The following is a 17,605-nucleotide window of genomic DNA, read 5'->3' as shown; positions in this document are numbered from 1 at the left end:
GGACCGATATCCCCATACATTTAAGCCGCCATCTTTGATTTTTGCCTTTGAAATCCTTTCGACATTCGATATCAGAAAACGCACTAACTCTCTTTATACCTACTAGATCCTCTTTGATATAACGTAAGAAATTATGTCTTTATTCTGCCTCCATTTGAGGAGATCAATGAACGTCGGAACGTAACAATACGTAATAATTATTAAACATACGTACAATCGCAATTAAACGGCCTCCGACGTTACGTCAGCACTTTCGCTCCCGTCTCTTTGCGTCATCTCAGGCGATTGAGCTATTGTGATCGGATTCCATGTGAGATGAAAGTGGTCAGTGGTTAGTGCCATTAAAAAATAATGGTTGCTTCTCCATGGCTCTTTATATTTCAAAAAAAAATATGAGGTCCCATAGGAAATATTGATTGCTCAATATTTATACCTAGATATGCGTACACTCCATAAATTATATAGATGATTAAATAAACCTGTAATCTGTATGTTTTAAAATTATATTACTGGTGATTGAACAGCTAGTGAATTCCTTGCACAATGATACAAGATTGCGATACAGTGAGGAAATGACGCTCGCATCCTTGATACAATGCCTTAAGAAGCTATTTTAGACTTAAGTTAATTTAAATTGTATTAAAGTTGTATTAGTTTCAATATCATAAAAAAGTGTTTAATGCAATAAAACCGAATAAACGTGAACCGTAACGGTCCCCTTTGCAAGAAAATAAATGATTTCTTGAATTTTTTTACGCTCTCGTTAACATAAATGCCTTTTTGCGACCGTTCGTCCTATAACAATCAATCAATCAACAAAAAACCCACATGTCAATGTCAAAGTCACGGCGAAGGAGACATTTCGCCAGTGACATATCATTTACCATATCATACATATTTACTTAGCTTGTTTATCCTACGCCAAGGTCCTCGTACGAGGAAATGGACAAGGCCTTCGTCAATATGACCTGTCTACGTTGATCTTTCCAATGGAAGATTTCTTGAGGGATCTCTTTGCTATGCTTTACATGTATAATCACGCCTGTATTCCCATAAAAGGTAGGCAGGGAACATGAAAATATTCAAGTTTCAGTGCCACTTGGCAATTAAGGGGAAGAAAACGAAATTGACATTTTGTGTCGGTTTTGCTATGTTTTATCAATAAATATAAGTAGTATAGCTTTTGCTGTCTAAAAATACCACTCTTGGTCTCATTTCTTCTCAATTAGTACATTACTTTAGTGATGTATAGTATACGTCGACGTAAGATGTAGCAGAGCGTAAAAAGATCCTGTCGTTTTGATTGGATTCACATCAAACCAGTCATGTCTGTTCATTAAATTGCTTCAAACTGCCCAAAAATAACAACCCCGCGTGGGGCTCAATCGACCTCAGCAGCAGTTTGAAACCTATTTTACTAGTAACAATGTGTCAGCCTATGAAATGAAACTTCCTAGCAATTCCGAAATTGGAAAGCAAATCAAGGAAAATTCCATAAAAATATCACGTCAAAATTTTAATTTCTAAATTCCTTTGTTACGTTGCCAAAATCCCCAGAAACACAAAATAACTAAATTATTAACGTATTGTACCTTCATTACCACCCTCACACTAATTAATAAGGTTTTGCCCAAGCGGAAATCATAAATATTGCACGAACAGTATAAAAAGGTTACATTAACAGCTGTTCTTATTTACGTAATATGTTATCATACAATTTTGGACAAAAATGTAAGCGTTTTAGGAAGTTCTTGCAAATTTTATCATGTTACTTATTAAAATGTAAATTCCCTTATTTGAGACTTATTTGAGTTTAGCTTTTAATATTGAGAAGGAAAATGTTGACATTAGTACCTAGACATATTTTATATAAATTGGTTTAATTTGGGTTTTTTACATTAAAAGGAAAATAAGTAAGGAATGTTGAAGAGCGCTGAACTTTTTAATACTCTCAATAATAGAAGATTCGAAATTAAACATACGTGCTATGATTAAATTACAACAAATAGTTTAAAACTATTTTTCATAATGTTAAGAATTAGGGAGGAAAACGAGGTCTACGTTTCTATGGGAAATCGGCCATCCTGTATTCTCATTTCTGCGACGCGAAACTAAAACGAAACGCCGCGAGGTAGTCTAATACGCACGAGCGATAGAAATAGGTATCGACGAGCGTTTCGTTTCGTGAGCGTTTCGTGAGCGTTTGTGCCATTCGGCTATGTACCCTGGTATTCATTTACGCACTAGCACTGAAGGATGTTTACATGTTTGCGTACTAATACTAACATAAAGACACATCTCTCAAGTGCAACGCTGCACAATGCAGGTTTACACACAATAAATAAGCAGTCGCGTGAATGTAAATTATTTAAGGCGACATCCTCTTTGTCCGACTAAAACTTTTTTTTTTGTAAAACGATGAATATTATTGTTTATTAAATTAAACAATAATATTCTTACTATTAAACCTATCAAATAGGCACAAAATGGTGAAAGCATACGAATAACATACATACATACATACATATAATCACGCCTGTATCCCATAAAGGAGTAGGCAGAGCACATGAACTACTAAAGTTTCAGTGCCACTCTTGGCATAAAGGGGTTGATAGAAATCGAAATTGTGTCATTGTGAATTGTGCATACGAATAAAACTAAGTTAAATCTAAAAACCTTAATAATTAATAGCTTTCGGCCACATTAATTTGAACAATGCTTATAGGAGTTATAGGATTTCACAGCAATACGATCTGTCAGTGTCTAATGTATTCCTATAATCAAAAACGTCACTTTTGATACATATGCATTGTTTAAAATGGGTCTTTTCTCGTTGAAAATGTAAAATTGTAGATAGATATTAATCATATTTTTAAATATTGGTAAATCATCCTAGTATTGACTTAAATCAAATCAAATTCAAGTAAGCAAATCAAAATTCTATAAAAACATTTTTTTGTGATTTTAGTAAAAAAAAAACATTGTCTAGACATAATTACACTGACCGAAATACAGACCGTGATTATTTTTTTGATTTGAAAGGTCATTACAATTCTAAGAAACTAACCACGATTCATTCAGAACTCTTAAAACATTGCCTAACCCTGTTTATTCAACACTAGCTTTTTCCTGCGGCTTTGCTCAATTCAATTCAATTCAAAATATCTTTATTCATGTAGGCCTAGTTACAAGCTCTTATGAATAGTTCATTACATATACAGGGTGGGGCCTGTAACAAAAGCAAAAAATTAAACTGTAGGCTATACTCCTTAAACTGACCAACATTTGTTCAGTGACTTTTAAAAATTATGAAGTCTAATATTTTTATTTTTCATACAAAATAAATATTAGCTTCAATGTACGCCATTATTGTTGTCATTGACGTTGTCTGTCACACTTTAGACTTAACAGAATTCGCAATACATTACCTCTTAGAAAAAACTTTCAATGGTAATAAAAATCAAAATACAAGTTATTTTTAAAAGTCGCTGAACAAATGTTGATCAGTATAAGGACAATAGCTTACAGTTTAATTTTTTGCTTTTGTTACAGGCCCCACTCTGTATATTATGATCTTAATCTAACCTAATTATCAGAGCAATTTATTGTTGTAAATTATTGTTCATAATAATATTGAGTCTATTAGAAAGAGACAAAAAGTAGCCTATGTCACTCTCCACCCCTTCAAGTATCTCCACTTAAAAAATCACGACAATTCGTTGCTCCGTTTTGCCGTGAAAGACGGACAAACAAACAGACACACAGTTTCCCATTTATAATATTAGTATGGATTGTTAAAAAACATTGCCAAACTTATTTATATTGCTAACTCTAAACCTACGTCGCCTTAACAGGCAAAGTGCCAAGCAATAATTCTTAATACCTAACGATCAAGCCTAATGCGAGTCGTTATGTTTGTTTGTTTTGTTGTGTGTTCGCTTGTTTGAGGACCTAGGAATGCTAACAGAAGCACGTCATTGAGTTTAAGTCAACTTTGGTACAGTCAGCAGTAGTTATTTTCTTAGCAAATTGACATGGCTCACTCGTTTTTCATACCTATATTACATACATACATACATACATACAATCACTCCTGTATTCCATAAAGGGGTAGGCATCACATGAAACTTTTTTTTAATTATAATAATGGGCTTACTCTTGGCCACAGACTAGCCAAAGGCAAAGACGTGGCCTACGATGGAGTGCGCTCGCCCAGAAGATGCCTGTTCACTCTTGATTTGAAGGTTGCCGGGTTATATGAGCTTGGAATATAGCCGCCGGCAAGGAATTCCTTGCCGCAGCAATTTAACCCAAATCCCACAGTCGACTTCTACGGCACCCACGGGAAGAAAGGGGGTGGTGAAATTCTTAACCCGTCACCACACGGGTCAAAAATTATCAGTTGAACATTAAGATAAACTTAAACTAATGATAATGCCCGTATGAGGGGTAGGCAGAGTACAAGAAACTGCTCGTCTCAGTGTCACTCTTAGAAATCAAGATTCATAATAGGTATATTAAAAAAAAAACGTAAATTACGCCTGAGACTTGCCTGAGACGCATTTCACATCCCTGCGTCACAGCCTGCGGAAGTGACGGAACTTGACGCCCTTCAGCTAAACCTCCTTGGAGGTCGCCAGACGGGGTGACCCTTTACCTTATGTTTTGGCACGTATATTTGTTTTATATTCGTTAAATAACCGGTTGGGGGTTAGCCTTGCGCTGTTGCCGGCGCGTTGGAGGGCCTTTTTTGCTTTTTAGGCCTTTCCCGATTTTTGAGTTATTTGCATAATTTTGTGTCTTACTGCTGGGCATAAGCCTCTCGTTTCTAACATTAGGTGGTTGTTCTTTCTATGTTTCTATTATTCCGGGAGGAACTTGCAACCAAGTTTACCCGCCACCTATGGTGTTACATTGGGTCCCATTTAGTAACAATTCTGGACTAAATTTCTACGTGCACGCGGAAGGAGCAGACAAGCTGCTTGTTGGAACCAGTGATCGCCGTACATGGACATCAGCAACATCAGAAGAGACTTATTCGTTGCCATTGTTACCAACCTTTGAAAACCTTAAATACGTGCTCCCTCTACCAGCAGGGTTAGCAAATGGTTGCCGAGGGAGTATATCGCCGCGAGATAGACTACCCGTCCTTATGTCATTAATACAGTTAGAAGAAGACGTGTCATCTATCTCGCGGCCATCATGTGCTATAGGCCTACAGTTGTACCTTCCTTGAATAGTTAATTCTTACCTAAGATTCTTCACCATACGGTTCTCACTCGGCAAGTCCAAGAATTCCAGAAGGAAGCGCAGACGCTCCACGATCTCCCTCGTCTCCATACCGAAGATCCAGCCGAAGTACATCATAGTCTCGCGAATGGTGAACTCGCCGTACAGAGCGATCTCCTGGGGCATGTAACCCACGCGTTTGCCTGGGACTCCTGAGCCTGGGGAATAGAAAAATAAACAAAATGTCAGCCTTGTTGTGCAAAGATCTAGTGGAAAATGAAAGGTTTGAATGATTCACGGTTATTTTTATTAGACTTATCTTGACCGGGATATAGACCGTGGTTACCTTTGAGATTTATGTTGAGCTCCCGATATTTTGACATAATTACATATATGTGTCATTATCACCCTTATGAACTTGTAGAATCAACAGAATGCAAAGAAATGTGGGGAAATAAAGTCTTGAAGACGCTGTTGGTTTAGTAACTTATGAAAAATCAGGCTAAGTTAGTCCACTTTTGGATCTTTCATACGATGTTCTGAACGTTCTGAATAAGTCGTTCAGCGGGCTAGTTCATGTTGGTATGTAACACAGTTTGAACATGCAACTGTGTGAGCTTCTCAGTAGCGTAAAACACCAGAATAGTTTGCTTGCATAACTGTTACTGAAAGAAATATTGGCTAAGAACCTGAGAAGATTACCAGCTTAATTGTTTAGTCCCAACCTTTAGTCACAGGCCGCAAGTAAACCGTCTTCTTGGACGTGTGAAGGAAGGTTGTTCGGATACAGTTTTTAGTTCAGCTGTTCGACTGTTTGTGGTTTGATCGCATTGAGGACTGTCGACCTGGTCTGTTTGTCTGTCTGTCTGTGTATTTGTGTCTTACCTTTGGTCCCAGGCTTTCCTCCGAGCACCCAGATTTCGCCGCTATTCATCTTGCGGCGTCCCACGATGCAGGACAGTAGCGTGGTCTTGCCACAGCCTGAGGCACCCAGGAGACCATATCTGGAGAAAAAAAGACATTTTAGTTGCAACTTTATACTTTTGACAAATATTCATGCTAGTGGAATCCGTCGAAACTAATTTTAAACGTCGAAACATTGAACAACCGACAAAATTAGGGCAGCACCAGTTGTGTACCTAGCAAAGCTTTAATTCCCTCTTACTCTTACTAGATTTTAGGCCTTCTAAAGGTTACGAGTGGTTGTTAACGATTTTAAAATGTACCGTCATGGAAACCCACCATCATTTCATCAGGCATGAGTCTCCATAATATGGAGTTATACATACATACAATCACGCCTGTATCCCATAAAGGGGTAGGCAGAGCACATGAACTACTAAGTTTCAGGGCCACTCTTGGCAAAAAGGGATTGTAAGAAATCCAAATTATGACATTGCAGTGACAAGTTGCCAGCATCTCGCCTACGCCACAATTTAACCCATATCCCACAGTCGACTTCTACGACACCCATGGGAAGAAAGGGGGTGGTGAAATTCTTAACCCGTCACCACACGGATACTACGGTATTAAAACGTTTGAAAATCATCATCCTTCCGCAATCCTGACATAGGTATTCTAATATTACCATAAGAAATCCTAATGTCCTTATAACTGACCTACGCTACTCAATTAATACATTCAGAACTATACTCAAACTATTGCAAACTGTACCTTCACATCCACAAAACAGACTAACTACATAATAAATACATTGCACTTACACCCTTTTAGAAATAAGACCACCATTACTTAAACCTGCTTACAGGGACGAACTCTACTTACGAAACTAAACACTTTACATTCTCTACACCAAGTCTCTACCATCAATCTGAATCTTATTACCATTATTTTAAAGACTCTTTTGAATTGTCTAAAGTTATTTTTAAAGTAAGTGACTCTATGTCTGTCGTTTTAAATAGAGACGTATAAGATTGACTCTAGGTACGTTTTTGTCTGTTAAATGGTCAAGTTTCCTCACGAGGTAATCAGATGAAATGGTAGATCGTTTACAGACCGAGACACGTTGCAGCGATGCATTTAATGCACATTAATTGTTTTTGGTTGCGAGATTTTGGAACAATGTTTTATTTTTAAATTCCTTATGTGTTTAAATAACTTATTAGCTAGAATAACTAATAATAAGTTCTTAGACGAACTTATTATTCCGCTTTTTAAGGCTTATTTAAATATGATCATTTTGCAATAAAGTTTAAATAAATAAAATGACTTATTACTTTGTGCGGCTTAATGCCTAATGGCATTCTCTACTCAACCATCGGTAATTCGAGGCTGTCGCTATGCTAAAACAATTACATTAAAGCAAAGTAGCTCTGTTAGCTCTTGAATTTACTAGATCACTTAAAAGTCACAAAAAGGAATTTAATTTGCTTAAGCACGAAATGCTATTTATTTCAAGTTAGGTTAACTTGCAAGCTTAGTTCTCAAAATGAAAACATTTTAGATTAAAATTAGGTACTATAACATAATATCAAAGAATCTAGATATGTTATTGTAGGTATACATGATTTATGTTGCCAAGCTAAAATTTCCTTAATCTCGTCTATGTTGAAATCACACATAAATTATGTATATTCACAAAATTACTCATGGACGTGATAATTCTTAAATCTAATGATGACTAGAGAAACAGAATGCTTGAAATGAAACTAACATTATTTAATAAGTATTGCTCCTCGTTCGTAGAATATTCAGTGAGTCACTCATTCGTGGTTTCACACCTACTTTAGCAAATTTACTATATCTATTTACCATATGATCTAGACAGGTGAATTTATCTACGTTGTTGGTAAGGTGACGGACCCAATCATGGACAGTTTAAGAAAAAATTCGCCTGTTTTTGATATTTCACTGATAAATGTAAAAATTCTGCGGCTAAGCGTGTTAAATCTTGAATGTCCTATCCTTCTTTTACATTTCAAGCGTATTGCAGAATAGATACTCCTATTGGTTTCTTCATAGTTAACAAATTAAAACTAGGTGTTTTTTCTCCAATTATGGACGGCAGTTCTCCAGTAATGGATCCCCCATTATGGACAGTGAAATAAGTTTAAAATTTTACTTTTAAAGCCAACTGATACGCAATGAGTCAATTTTATACACCATAAATACAATTAGTTTGGGTTATTTTAACATAGGATTGTTTCTTGTAAATTTTGGTTTTGTAAATTGTTCCTTGTCCATCATAGGAGGTACGCAGTTTTTCGGGTCCAGTAATGGACACTCGCAAAATAACGTCATTTCTTTATATCTTTGGAGCAACAAACTAGTATGTTTTATACCTTATCTCATGCTTAATGCAGTAAGTAAAACGCATTCAAGGTTACACCGTGCGTTATTTTTTTATTATTTTATACATGAACTCAACTCTCTTAGCAACATTACTAAGAATCCGTCTTGATATTTTTTTCAGTAAACTGGTGAATTTTATCTTTTCGCCAAATCCTTCAGAAATAACCGAATTAATTGAAACTTCAAAATGTAACAGCTCTATAACTCTAGTTTATGGTACATAGCCGTCAGTTTTTAGAAACTTATTTTAGATACTTATTTTTAAGGATTTGTGTTTTCTTGTCCATAATGGCATCACCGTCCATTATGGGGTATTTTACCTTAATTCCTGAGGCCAATGATACGTTTTTGTCAGACAATAATGTTCGTTCAAGCTATTATCGCTGACTTATTCAACAGAACTGTCTTTTAATCGATTTAAACATTATGTAAAGCGTATACTGTTCTCTAAAGCCAAGATTACATGAATGATGAAACACCGTGGGATACAAGTGTTGCTGAAAACAATTAATTATAAAGGTTATTAATGATGATATTGATAAATAATTCAATGTATTTTTATACAATTTTTTTTTGACATTTTAATTTATTCTAGAAGTTTTTAGACTAGTATTTAAAAAAAAATTAAATTGAATTAAAATAGTAGTGTGTCTACTAAAAATACAAATTAAATTATTTTCTATGAGGATAATTTAATTTGTTCTAAGAATTAGTATTTTTTATACAATTTAGATTGATATAATTTTATAATTCAATGTAGTTTTAAAACAATATTGTTTATTGCACCAATAAATTGCTCTGATATTTAGAATAAGATGAATATTGTACACTGTTGACAATTTAAAAGTGCTTATTGTAAGCCTATTTGAATAAAGAATATTTTGACTTGACTTGACAGACTCAAAATACATCGAGACGGAGACGGTTCCAACAAATCCAATTCTGTATAGATTACGATTAACGATGTTTTGTCCGAAAAGGTACGGAAAGTTTCATCTTGATCTAATTTATCATGCAAGATTTGATTCGAACAAATCCCTTGGGTGCAATATTGTTTGTTTTTTAAATAAATAAATAAAGTGAGTACAAACATAAAGTTGGGACCAATAAACCTCATATTTTTAAGTTCGAATCTTGCTTAGGTAATACATAATGTATATTGGAAGAAGTCAGTTTTTAACCCCCGACGCAAAAACGACGGGGGTTAAAAACGGAACGGAAACGGGGGGGTTTGCGGAGTCTAGCCGTCGCGTGAACTCCTATACGCCTGAAGAGGGGCCTCCGAATTGGCCCGAAACATGTCGCAGCAATAGCGATATAATAACGTGAGTACAACCGTATTTCAATTAATTAACGACGGGGGTGTTATAAGTTTTACGTGTCTGTCTGTGTTTGTCTGTGGCAACGTAGCTTAAAAACGGATGAACCGATTTAGATTTAGTTTTTCTTGTTTGAAAGCTGAGTTAATCGAGAGTGTTCTTAGCCATGTTTCATGAAAATCGTTCCACTATGTCGGGGGTTTTTTCAAAATTTTAATTCTTGGTAAATTCCTATATTAAGAGGATACGGTAGCGAAAATGCTAAAATGGAAAGGAGCCCCCTTTTCAACTTGGGAATTTTAGTTAAATATACAAGTGTTATTAACTAGATTTATCGAAAAATAATTGTCTATTAAGAACAACTCAGTCAAAAGATATTTCAAAAAAATCTTTAAAATCGAGGTTCCGCTCTCGACTCTTTCCTCCTTCAAAACTTAATCAATCGGAACGAAATTTGAGAATCTGAATAACAATTAAATAATCTATGTCGGACCGTTTAGCTTTTTTGGTTAATTGTTACCCATCTTGAGTATCACACCTTTTTTTGCGCCACAATGAAAAAGGCCGTTTTTGGAAATTTTTGATTGGCTCTAGAGTCTTTAAAAAGCAGAATATCAAAAAAATCAAAACGGTCCGACACAGATAAAAATAATAACAATCTGTGTTGAAAAAATCATTGCTCTATCTTCAAAAACCAGGGAGGAAATAGTCGAGAGCGTTTGTATGGAGAATTGACCCCTACCGTATCGTCTTAACTACTTACTACAACTATTGACACCAATGACACAGGGACCGACAACAGGTTATCAAAATAGCTGAATCCATTTAAATATTTTAATTAATTCTCAATTACCAAATTACTTAGCTATTGAATTGGATTATTCTAGATGCATAAGAATTTAAATTGGTTGTAATATAAGTTATTATTCAAATAACTCATACCTAATTTAGTTACGGAAAAATAAATACTCAAGTCATCTTAAAACTATAACGCGTAAAGTTCCATTTACACGAATGAAAAACTAGCGGTTTTCGTCAGGTGCAGTGCACATTGATGCTTTTTGAAAATAAACAAAATTTTATTGATTTATTTGGTCGATCTAATAATTAAATGGTTTATTGTATTGAATAGTATGGCAAATTATCGTCTAACTGGGGTTTCAGTCACCGTCAATATTTTGTCCGGTAACAGTGTAAAAATATACATATTTGTCCTTTATTACCTACACTGGGTAAAGTGTAATTTTAATTTGTTCTCTCTTAATTCTGCGCATTTCTTTCTAATTATAATTATTACGTAGTTTAATGTCAACTTTGAACCAAGCAAAACAAAGCCTTTTGTTTGTTCCACCTCCAAAATGGCGTCTCACCAAATTTGCCACAGATAAGAAACGTCACACACCATACAGGAAACATAGTCCTTATCATCATCCAAATAAGGTTCGCATTCACATATAGACAGCTTCAGATTTATGTGAACGGCTGAGGTGGTCAAAATGTCTAATCACACTTTAAAATATAGACGCGTATAGATATTTGTGAGCAACTTAATCGTTTAGATATATCTGATGGTGTCAGTATCGTGCGTACAATAGGTTGTTTGACAGACAAAGGTTAATGAATTTAATGATTCTTTTGTCTCGAAGGTTCCAGTGTTTATAACTTTTAAGGTTTTAGATGTGTGAATGCCCTGACTTGATGACCTGTGACTCAGAACTATGGTCGCAATCAAGGTCTGTTTTGACCTCAGGTATTTTAATATGGGGATTGCCCTCTGACGCATAATATTTATAGCTTAAGAAGCGATTAACTTGAAATACCTCATTAGTGGCCGGAAATAGTTATTTGTTTTACAAGGGGGCAAAGTTGTTGTTTAACCGCTGCGCACGTGCCAAGATACCCGAGCAAGCGAAAGATTCCAATATTGAAAAGTGGAATCTTTAGTTTTGCGAGGGTTTCAAGGCACGAAGGTCAAACAAACTTTGCCTCCGAGTGAAACACAATTTTTTTCACCACATCAACACAAAAAAATACTAACTATAAAACATGAAACTAAATCAAATCCCATCAATTTATCCAATATTTATGATTCAAAATCATCAATTATAGGAAAATTCTACCAGCCAGCTTAAGACTTCAAGTTAAAATTTGTATGAAATTACTTTGCACTCTTGTGGATGAAATGCAATTTTTCTATCTGTTTTCGAATAGCAACGTAAGCCTTTAACAGTTGGTGTGGTGAAAAGGCATTTTTTGAACTGCTTAGGTATATTTAGGTAAGAAATAGGTTTCAGATCGCACTATGGGGCAGGGGCATGGTCCCTTTAGACACAGTCATGTTGAGGTTGCTGAACATATGGTTGACACCTCTTATTAGACCTTACAGATGATTATAAGGGTATACTCACATGGTCCCTTTAGCTACAGTCATGTTGAGGTTGCTGAGCACATGGTTAGGTCGTTTGTTGGACCCGTAGTGTTTGAACGCGTGTCGGACGCACACCGCGTTTTGCTGTTTGTGCCACTGCAACAAAAATATATACGATAAAATTAAATAATAATTGGTAATTGGGTCAAAAACATAGGTATGGGAAAACGTGGTGGTGCCAAGACCGCTAAGATGGCGCTTCCGGAAGTCGATCATCACTTACAATTATTAGTTACCTATCATCTGTGCTGTGTTAAGCTATCGATTTTGATACTCATAAGACGTTTGTCAATCGTTGGCTAGGTAAAAGTTTTTACATGGACGAAGGATACTCTATCGTTCGATTGTGTTTTAGTTTATCGCCAGCCGTATCAAATTTCACTTGTAAATTCTAAGTAAACGAGTTGTACTAAAAAGCTTTTCACTTAATTATTTTGAAACTATATTACCTACTATAGATTGTAATAAAGACACCCATGAGTGTTGCTTTTCTTTGTCGATGAGCTGTCACGAACAGTGTTCATGTCTATGTTTTTGTTATAAATGTACCTCTTATGTTAATAAATAATTAAAAAAAAAACAAAAAAAAACATATTATTCTTCCCGATAACGAGAGTGATTATGAAAATGGTAAAGAAAAAAACAAAAATGACATTTTGCGAGGTGACGGTAAAGAGAATAATAATGACTGTAGGTATCGTATCTTAGTTTTCATTTATGGTACCTAATAGCAATAATACTACCGAATGTGAAGTAATGATAAGCGAAAATTAAAGATACCTTTAACGGCAATTAAGTACTTTAAAGATATGAAATATCTAAGGCTAGGCCGTATTTTATAAATTATTTTCCTGATACAAAGAAACCATCATTTCCTCATCAAATTTGTCACCAAATTTCCTGCAAGTTCCAATCAAGGAAAGTCTTAGAACTACCCAAAGAATTACATCAACGATAACACAAGTACCTACACAGTACACACGCACTCCTAAAGTCACACAGCCAATTATGGTGCATTTTATCACCTACAATATTACTGACAAATGACCTATTGTCTGAACGAATATTTGTATGCCATCTGCCGGCGTTAGGCGAAGTGACAATCGTTGATTCTACGCGATCGAAACTCTGGCTCTGTCGTGCCACAACATCATCATCAGGGAGCGTACTTTTCATGCCGATGACATTAATCTGACGTCACGCTCCGGGTGGATAGGGTGATCCCAAATAGTTTTATTGTAAATTATTAATCATTAGTCGTCAATCATTTTAATCGTGTACAAATTACTTCAAATACAGTAGTCCATTTACATGTGGCATAAATAATACCTACTTGAAATGTGAAACGTGAATAAAATTATTTGATTTGTTTTTATACATAAATTTAATTAAATAGTATTGTTAACAACACATTACAATAAATACGTAGAAAAGAGAATTCCTCTCTAACGTTAGGCACACCATCCTTCTTGCATTCATTACCATGCAAAGAAATTCATAACTTAAAATGATTAATGACTAATGATTAACTATTTACAATAATTTGTGATCACCCTATATGGAGTGTGACGTCAAATTGATGTCATCGGCACGAAAAGTACGCTCCCTGATCATCATCATCATCCTGTCCTGGCCGGTTTCGGCTTCGGCAACTGGGTTTGTAGTTGTACCTGTTAGTGAGAGGATGGTCGTGAGCTCTCAAGTGACTGACGTAGCCTATTTTTGCCGTGAATGTGCGACCACACTCACTGCAGGTCAGCACCCCTCCAACGAAATTGTAATTTATGACCGCTGGTGGTCGGGCCTTTAACTCGTCGCGTTTCGTATCGAGAAATAGTGGTAGGTTTCGAAGACTATAGGCGAGTGGATCTCGTGCCACTACAACCGACCTAGCCGGCCGAACCGCAATGACAATCCTTGACTCTAGACGCCGCCGATCGAAAGTATAGAAACACAGTCTGGCTCTGTCGAGCCAATACGGAAGAGCGGTAGAGGGTAGAGGTCGTCAGCGTTTGTGCATTTAGCTAAGGGCCCTCCCACATCTAGCGTCTCGCGAGCGTAGCGTCGGGCTAACTGTATGGAAAAAGACGCCGCGTTGACGTCGTGTCGGACGCGACGTCGAGGCTTTGCCTTACAGTTGGCCCGACGCTACGCTCGCGAATATGGGGGGCTTGGGGGGACCTACCCAGAAGAGCGATAGGGAGCTCGCTACGATAAGCTTACGAAGGGATTGTGACGTTGACTAGGTACCTGTTAAGGAGGAAGGAAGACTGACAGGAAAACTGTCAAGGCAGGCGCCAATGAAACTATTTTATTTACCTACTGTATTGTTCTGATGTGGGTCATCTTTGTAATAAACATAATATTGCTGTATGCCAGTTACGCTGTGGCTTGCGTGGGCGACGGTCGCGCGATGGTCGCGCGACGGCGATGCGACGCATACACAGATAGAAAATATCCGTGTTGATTTTTTATTTAAAACCTGCTCGAATTATGAATGAAGTCTATAAGCATCAAACCAAGAATTATTATAATCAAGCCAAGATTGTTCTAAATCTTGAAGTAAAACCTTGATATTTTTTTATTTGAACTTGTTGATTCTCAAATGGAGCTTGTAGACATTAAATCAAGAATTTGTGACACAAAGCCAAGAACTTAATAAATCTTGACATAAATCTGTGTTTATTTTTGTTTTAAGTTATTCTGGAACTTCGAATGGAGTTGCAAAGCATCAAATCAAGAACTATTAAAATCAAGCCAAGATTGAACTAAATCTTGACGTAAAACCGTGTATTTTTTTTATTTAAACTTTTATGTCTTGACTGTAGAACGTAAAAGTTAAATTAAGAAATTATGAATTCTTGTAGTTAAATTGTGGTGAATCTTCTTTTAACAGGTTTTTATTTTTGCTTTGATAAAGGTTACTTGAACCAAAGACGTTTTTTAAGAACTAGCATATTCATACTAAAACGGTGTAATATTTTGTTGCAAATAAATACTTCTTTGATTCAAATCTGTCCTATTTGTACCAAATGTATATAAAGTTACGACTGAACAATTTTGATTCTTCTTTGAAAAAGGAATATCCCTTTAGGTTAAGACCATGTTATTAGATGAAGAATTATATTATTCCTTTTAAATAACTACTTACTATACTTTTGTGTTTGAGAGAGTTTTCCGTCTTAAATTAAAATATCTTTTCTATCTGTGTACGAAATCAAACCTTATCGATATGGGACGCGATCGGTATGAGACGCGACGGCGACGGTTGCGCGACCGTCGCCCACGCAAGACACGGCGTTACTTAGTTAAGGGCCTATAAACACGTACTATAACAAAGATGCAACGTGTAACTATATGGAAATAGGATGCTTATTTTTAAAATCACAAAAGTGGGCTTTGGAACTCCCCAAGAAACCCCCTTGGGGAGTTCCGAAGCTCACTTTTGTGATTTAGAGTCCGGAGGAAACGTTGAACCCACTTGCCACTTGGCTCTTCTGGGTCAGGCCAAGGTACATAGCCGAATGTCCAAACGCTCACAATAATATCTGTTTCGTAGCTATCTATCTCTATCACTCTTGCATATTGGCGCGACAGAGCCAGACTGCATTTCTGTCGGCGTTTGGCGACGATTGCCATTAGGCTACGCCGGCAGGGGATCCATAACGGATTCCCCTTGGATCATCAATAAAAAGCGTTGCAGTCACTTCGGAAAAGGTGGCTTGACTGTGTGGAAGAAGACGTTAAGATAATGAGGAAATATAGCAAAAGGTTGTGGCGCCATCGCCATCGGAAGTAAGTCAAATGTTGGCTTGGCTCTTAAGTTGCTAAATTATCCCAATGTTGCTTTGGAAAATTAGGGTGTTTATATGAATTATTTATTAAACATGTAGTCACATGTCACATCATAATGAAATGGCTCAACGATCACCAAATTTTTTAAAATTTTACATCCAAAAAAGTACCAAAATTTTAATTGAATTTTACTAAAACTGGTGGTACTTGCACAATTTTAGGTGACCTTTTTTGGTGCTCAACTATTTTTTTGGTTGCAAAGTTTGGGATATCAAAACTTTTTTTGGTGATCATTTAAAATAGTAGCTTAATGAAATTAATGAAGATCTGTGTCATCGCGTGGGTGTGAACGTTACATAACTCGTCACAATATTGGCCACGAGTTGAATTTGCGAAACGTCGGCATGCCAACATTAGCAACCTAATCGCTCAGGCTGGACACGTGAGGCGTGACATTGATACCTAGATAGGTTCGTTCCACTTTTATTTAGGACAGTAAATAAGCAGAAACCCGATTTTTTTTGTAAATATTATCATTTTTATTGTCTTCGGTTACCGCGATAGTTACTCATGAAATAAAACTATGGAAACGGATTATATCACGTATAATAGGTATTATTTTTGATTAGAATTTTTGTCACTGAGTTATAATTTATTTGTTTACACAGTTCCCTTGGCCAACTCCTGTGACTGTCATCAACTCAACTTAATGTTATCATAACTTTGCATCGCCACCTAAATTTCATATAAACCTTGACCAGAAAATCCAGAAATATATGACTACGCGCCATGTTGCGGAATTTTATTAGAACTATTTTCTTTATACTATACTGAAACCTCGTAGTCTCAAACATCAGAATAACAGCGCCCTCTTGACAATAGTCATATATTTCTGGTCTGGTTTTGAATCTGGTTTTTAACCCCCGACGCAACAACGACGGGGTGTTATAAGTTTGACGTGTCTGTCTGTTTGTCTGTCTGTCTGTCTGTGTGTGTGTGTCTGTCTGTGACATCGTAGCTCTCGAATGGATGAACCGATTAATTTTAGTTTTTTTGTCTGAAAGCTGAGTTAGTCGGGAGTGTTCTTAGCCATGTTTCATGAAAATCGGTCTACTATGTCGCGGTCGGGGTTTTTTACAAATTTTTAATTTTGTGGTTAGGTTATATGTACCTAAGTTCTGATGTTTTGGCTCTATTGCATAATAAATGATCCTTATCTAGTTGCATAATTTGGCCCCAGTAAAAAATCTACTAAGTAGGTATGCCATGCCCTTAGGAAAACATGCCTTCCAGTTCCTACCTATATTTTGAGTACTTACAAATATTTAGTAGTAAACTATTTTTAGGAGGCGACCAATAAAGTAGAGAAAACGGCGATGAGACTATGGTTGAGCAAAAAACTTGTTTTATTCATCAAATAGTTTTCGCAGTTGCTATACGAAAGTAATAAAATGTACAGTTTTATGACTTTTATGAGCAACCAGTTTTCCGCATAATTGATAGCTTGACACGAAAACTGGTA

General features: G+C 36.2%; 1 protein-coding gene across 2 annotated transcripts in view; it reads right to left on the bottom strand.

The window, feature by feature from the left end:
- Nucleotides 1–17,605, bottom strand: part of LOC125238257 (ABC transporter G family member 23) — a 165,317-nt gene that overhangs the window by 32,689 nt on the left and 115,023 nt on the right. For both annotated transcript variants that reach the window (XM_048145533.1, XM_048145534.1), the window contains 3 exons: nucleotides 12,269–12,384; nucleotides 6,115–6,233; nucleotides 5,252–5,447 (listed from right to left, as the gene is read on the bottom strand). In XM_048145533.1, the coding sequence (XP_048001490.1) occupies nucleotides 5,252–5,447; nucleotides 6,115–6,233; nucleotides 12,269–12,384 (431 nt within the window). The remainder of the gene's footprint in view (nucleotides 1–5,251; nucleotides 5,448–6,114; nucleotides 6,234–12,268; nucleotides 12,385–17,605) is intronic.

The sequence above is a fragment of the Leguminivora glycinivorella genome, chromosome 23 (assembly GCF_023078275.1).
Source record: "Leguminivora glycinivorella isolate SPB_JAAS2020 chromosome 23, LegGlyc_1.1, whole genome shotgun sequence".
NCBI lineage: Eukaryota > Metazoa > Arthropoda > Insecta > Lepidoptera > Tortricidae > Leguminivora > Leguminivora glycinivorella.
The sequence above is the reverse complement of the archived record's forward strand: the minus strand, read 5'-3'. Positions and strand labels throughout refer to the sequence as shown.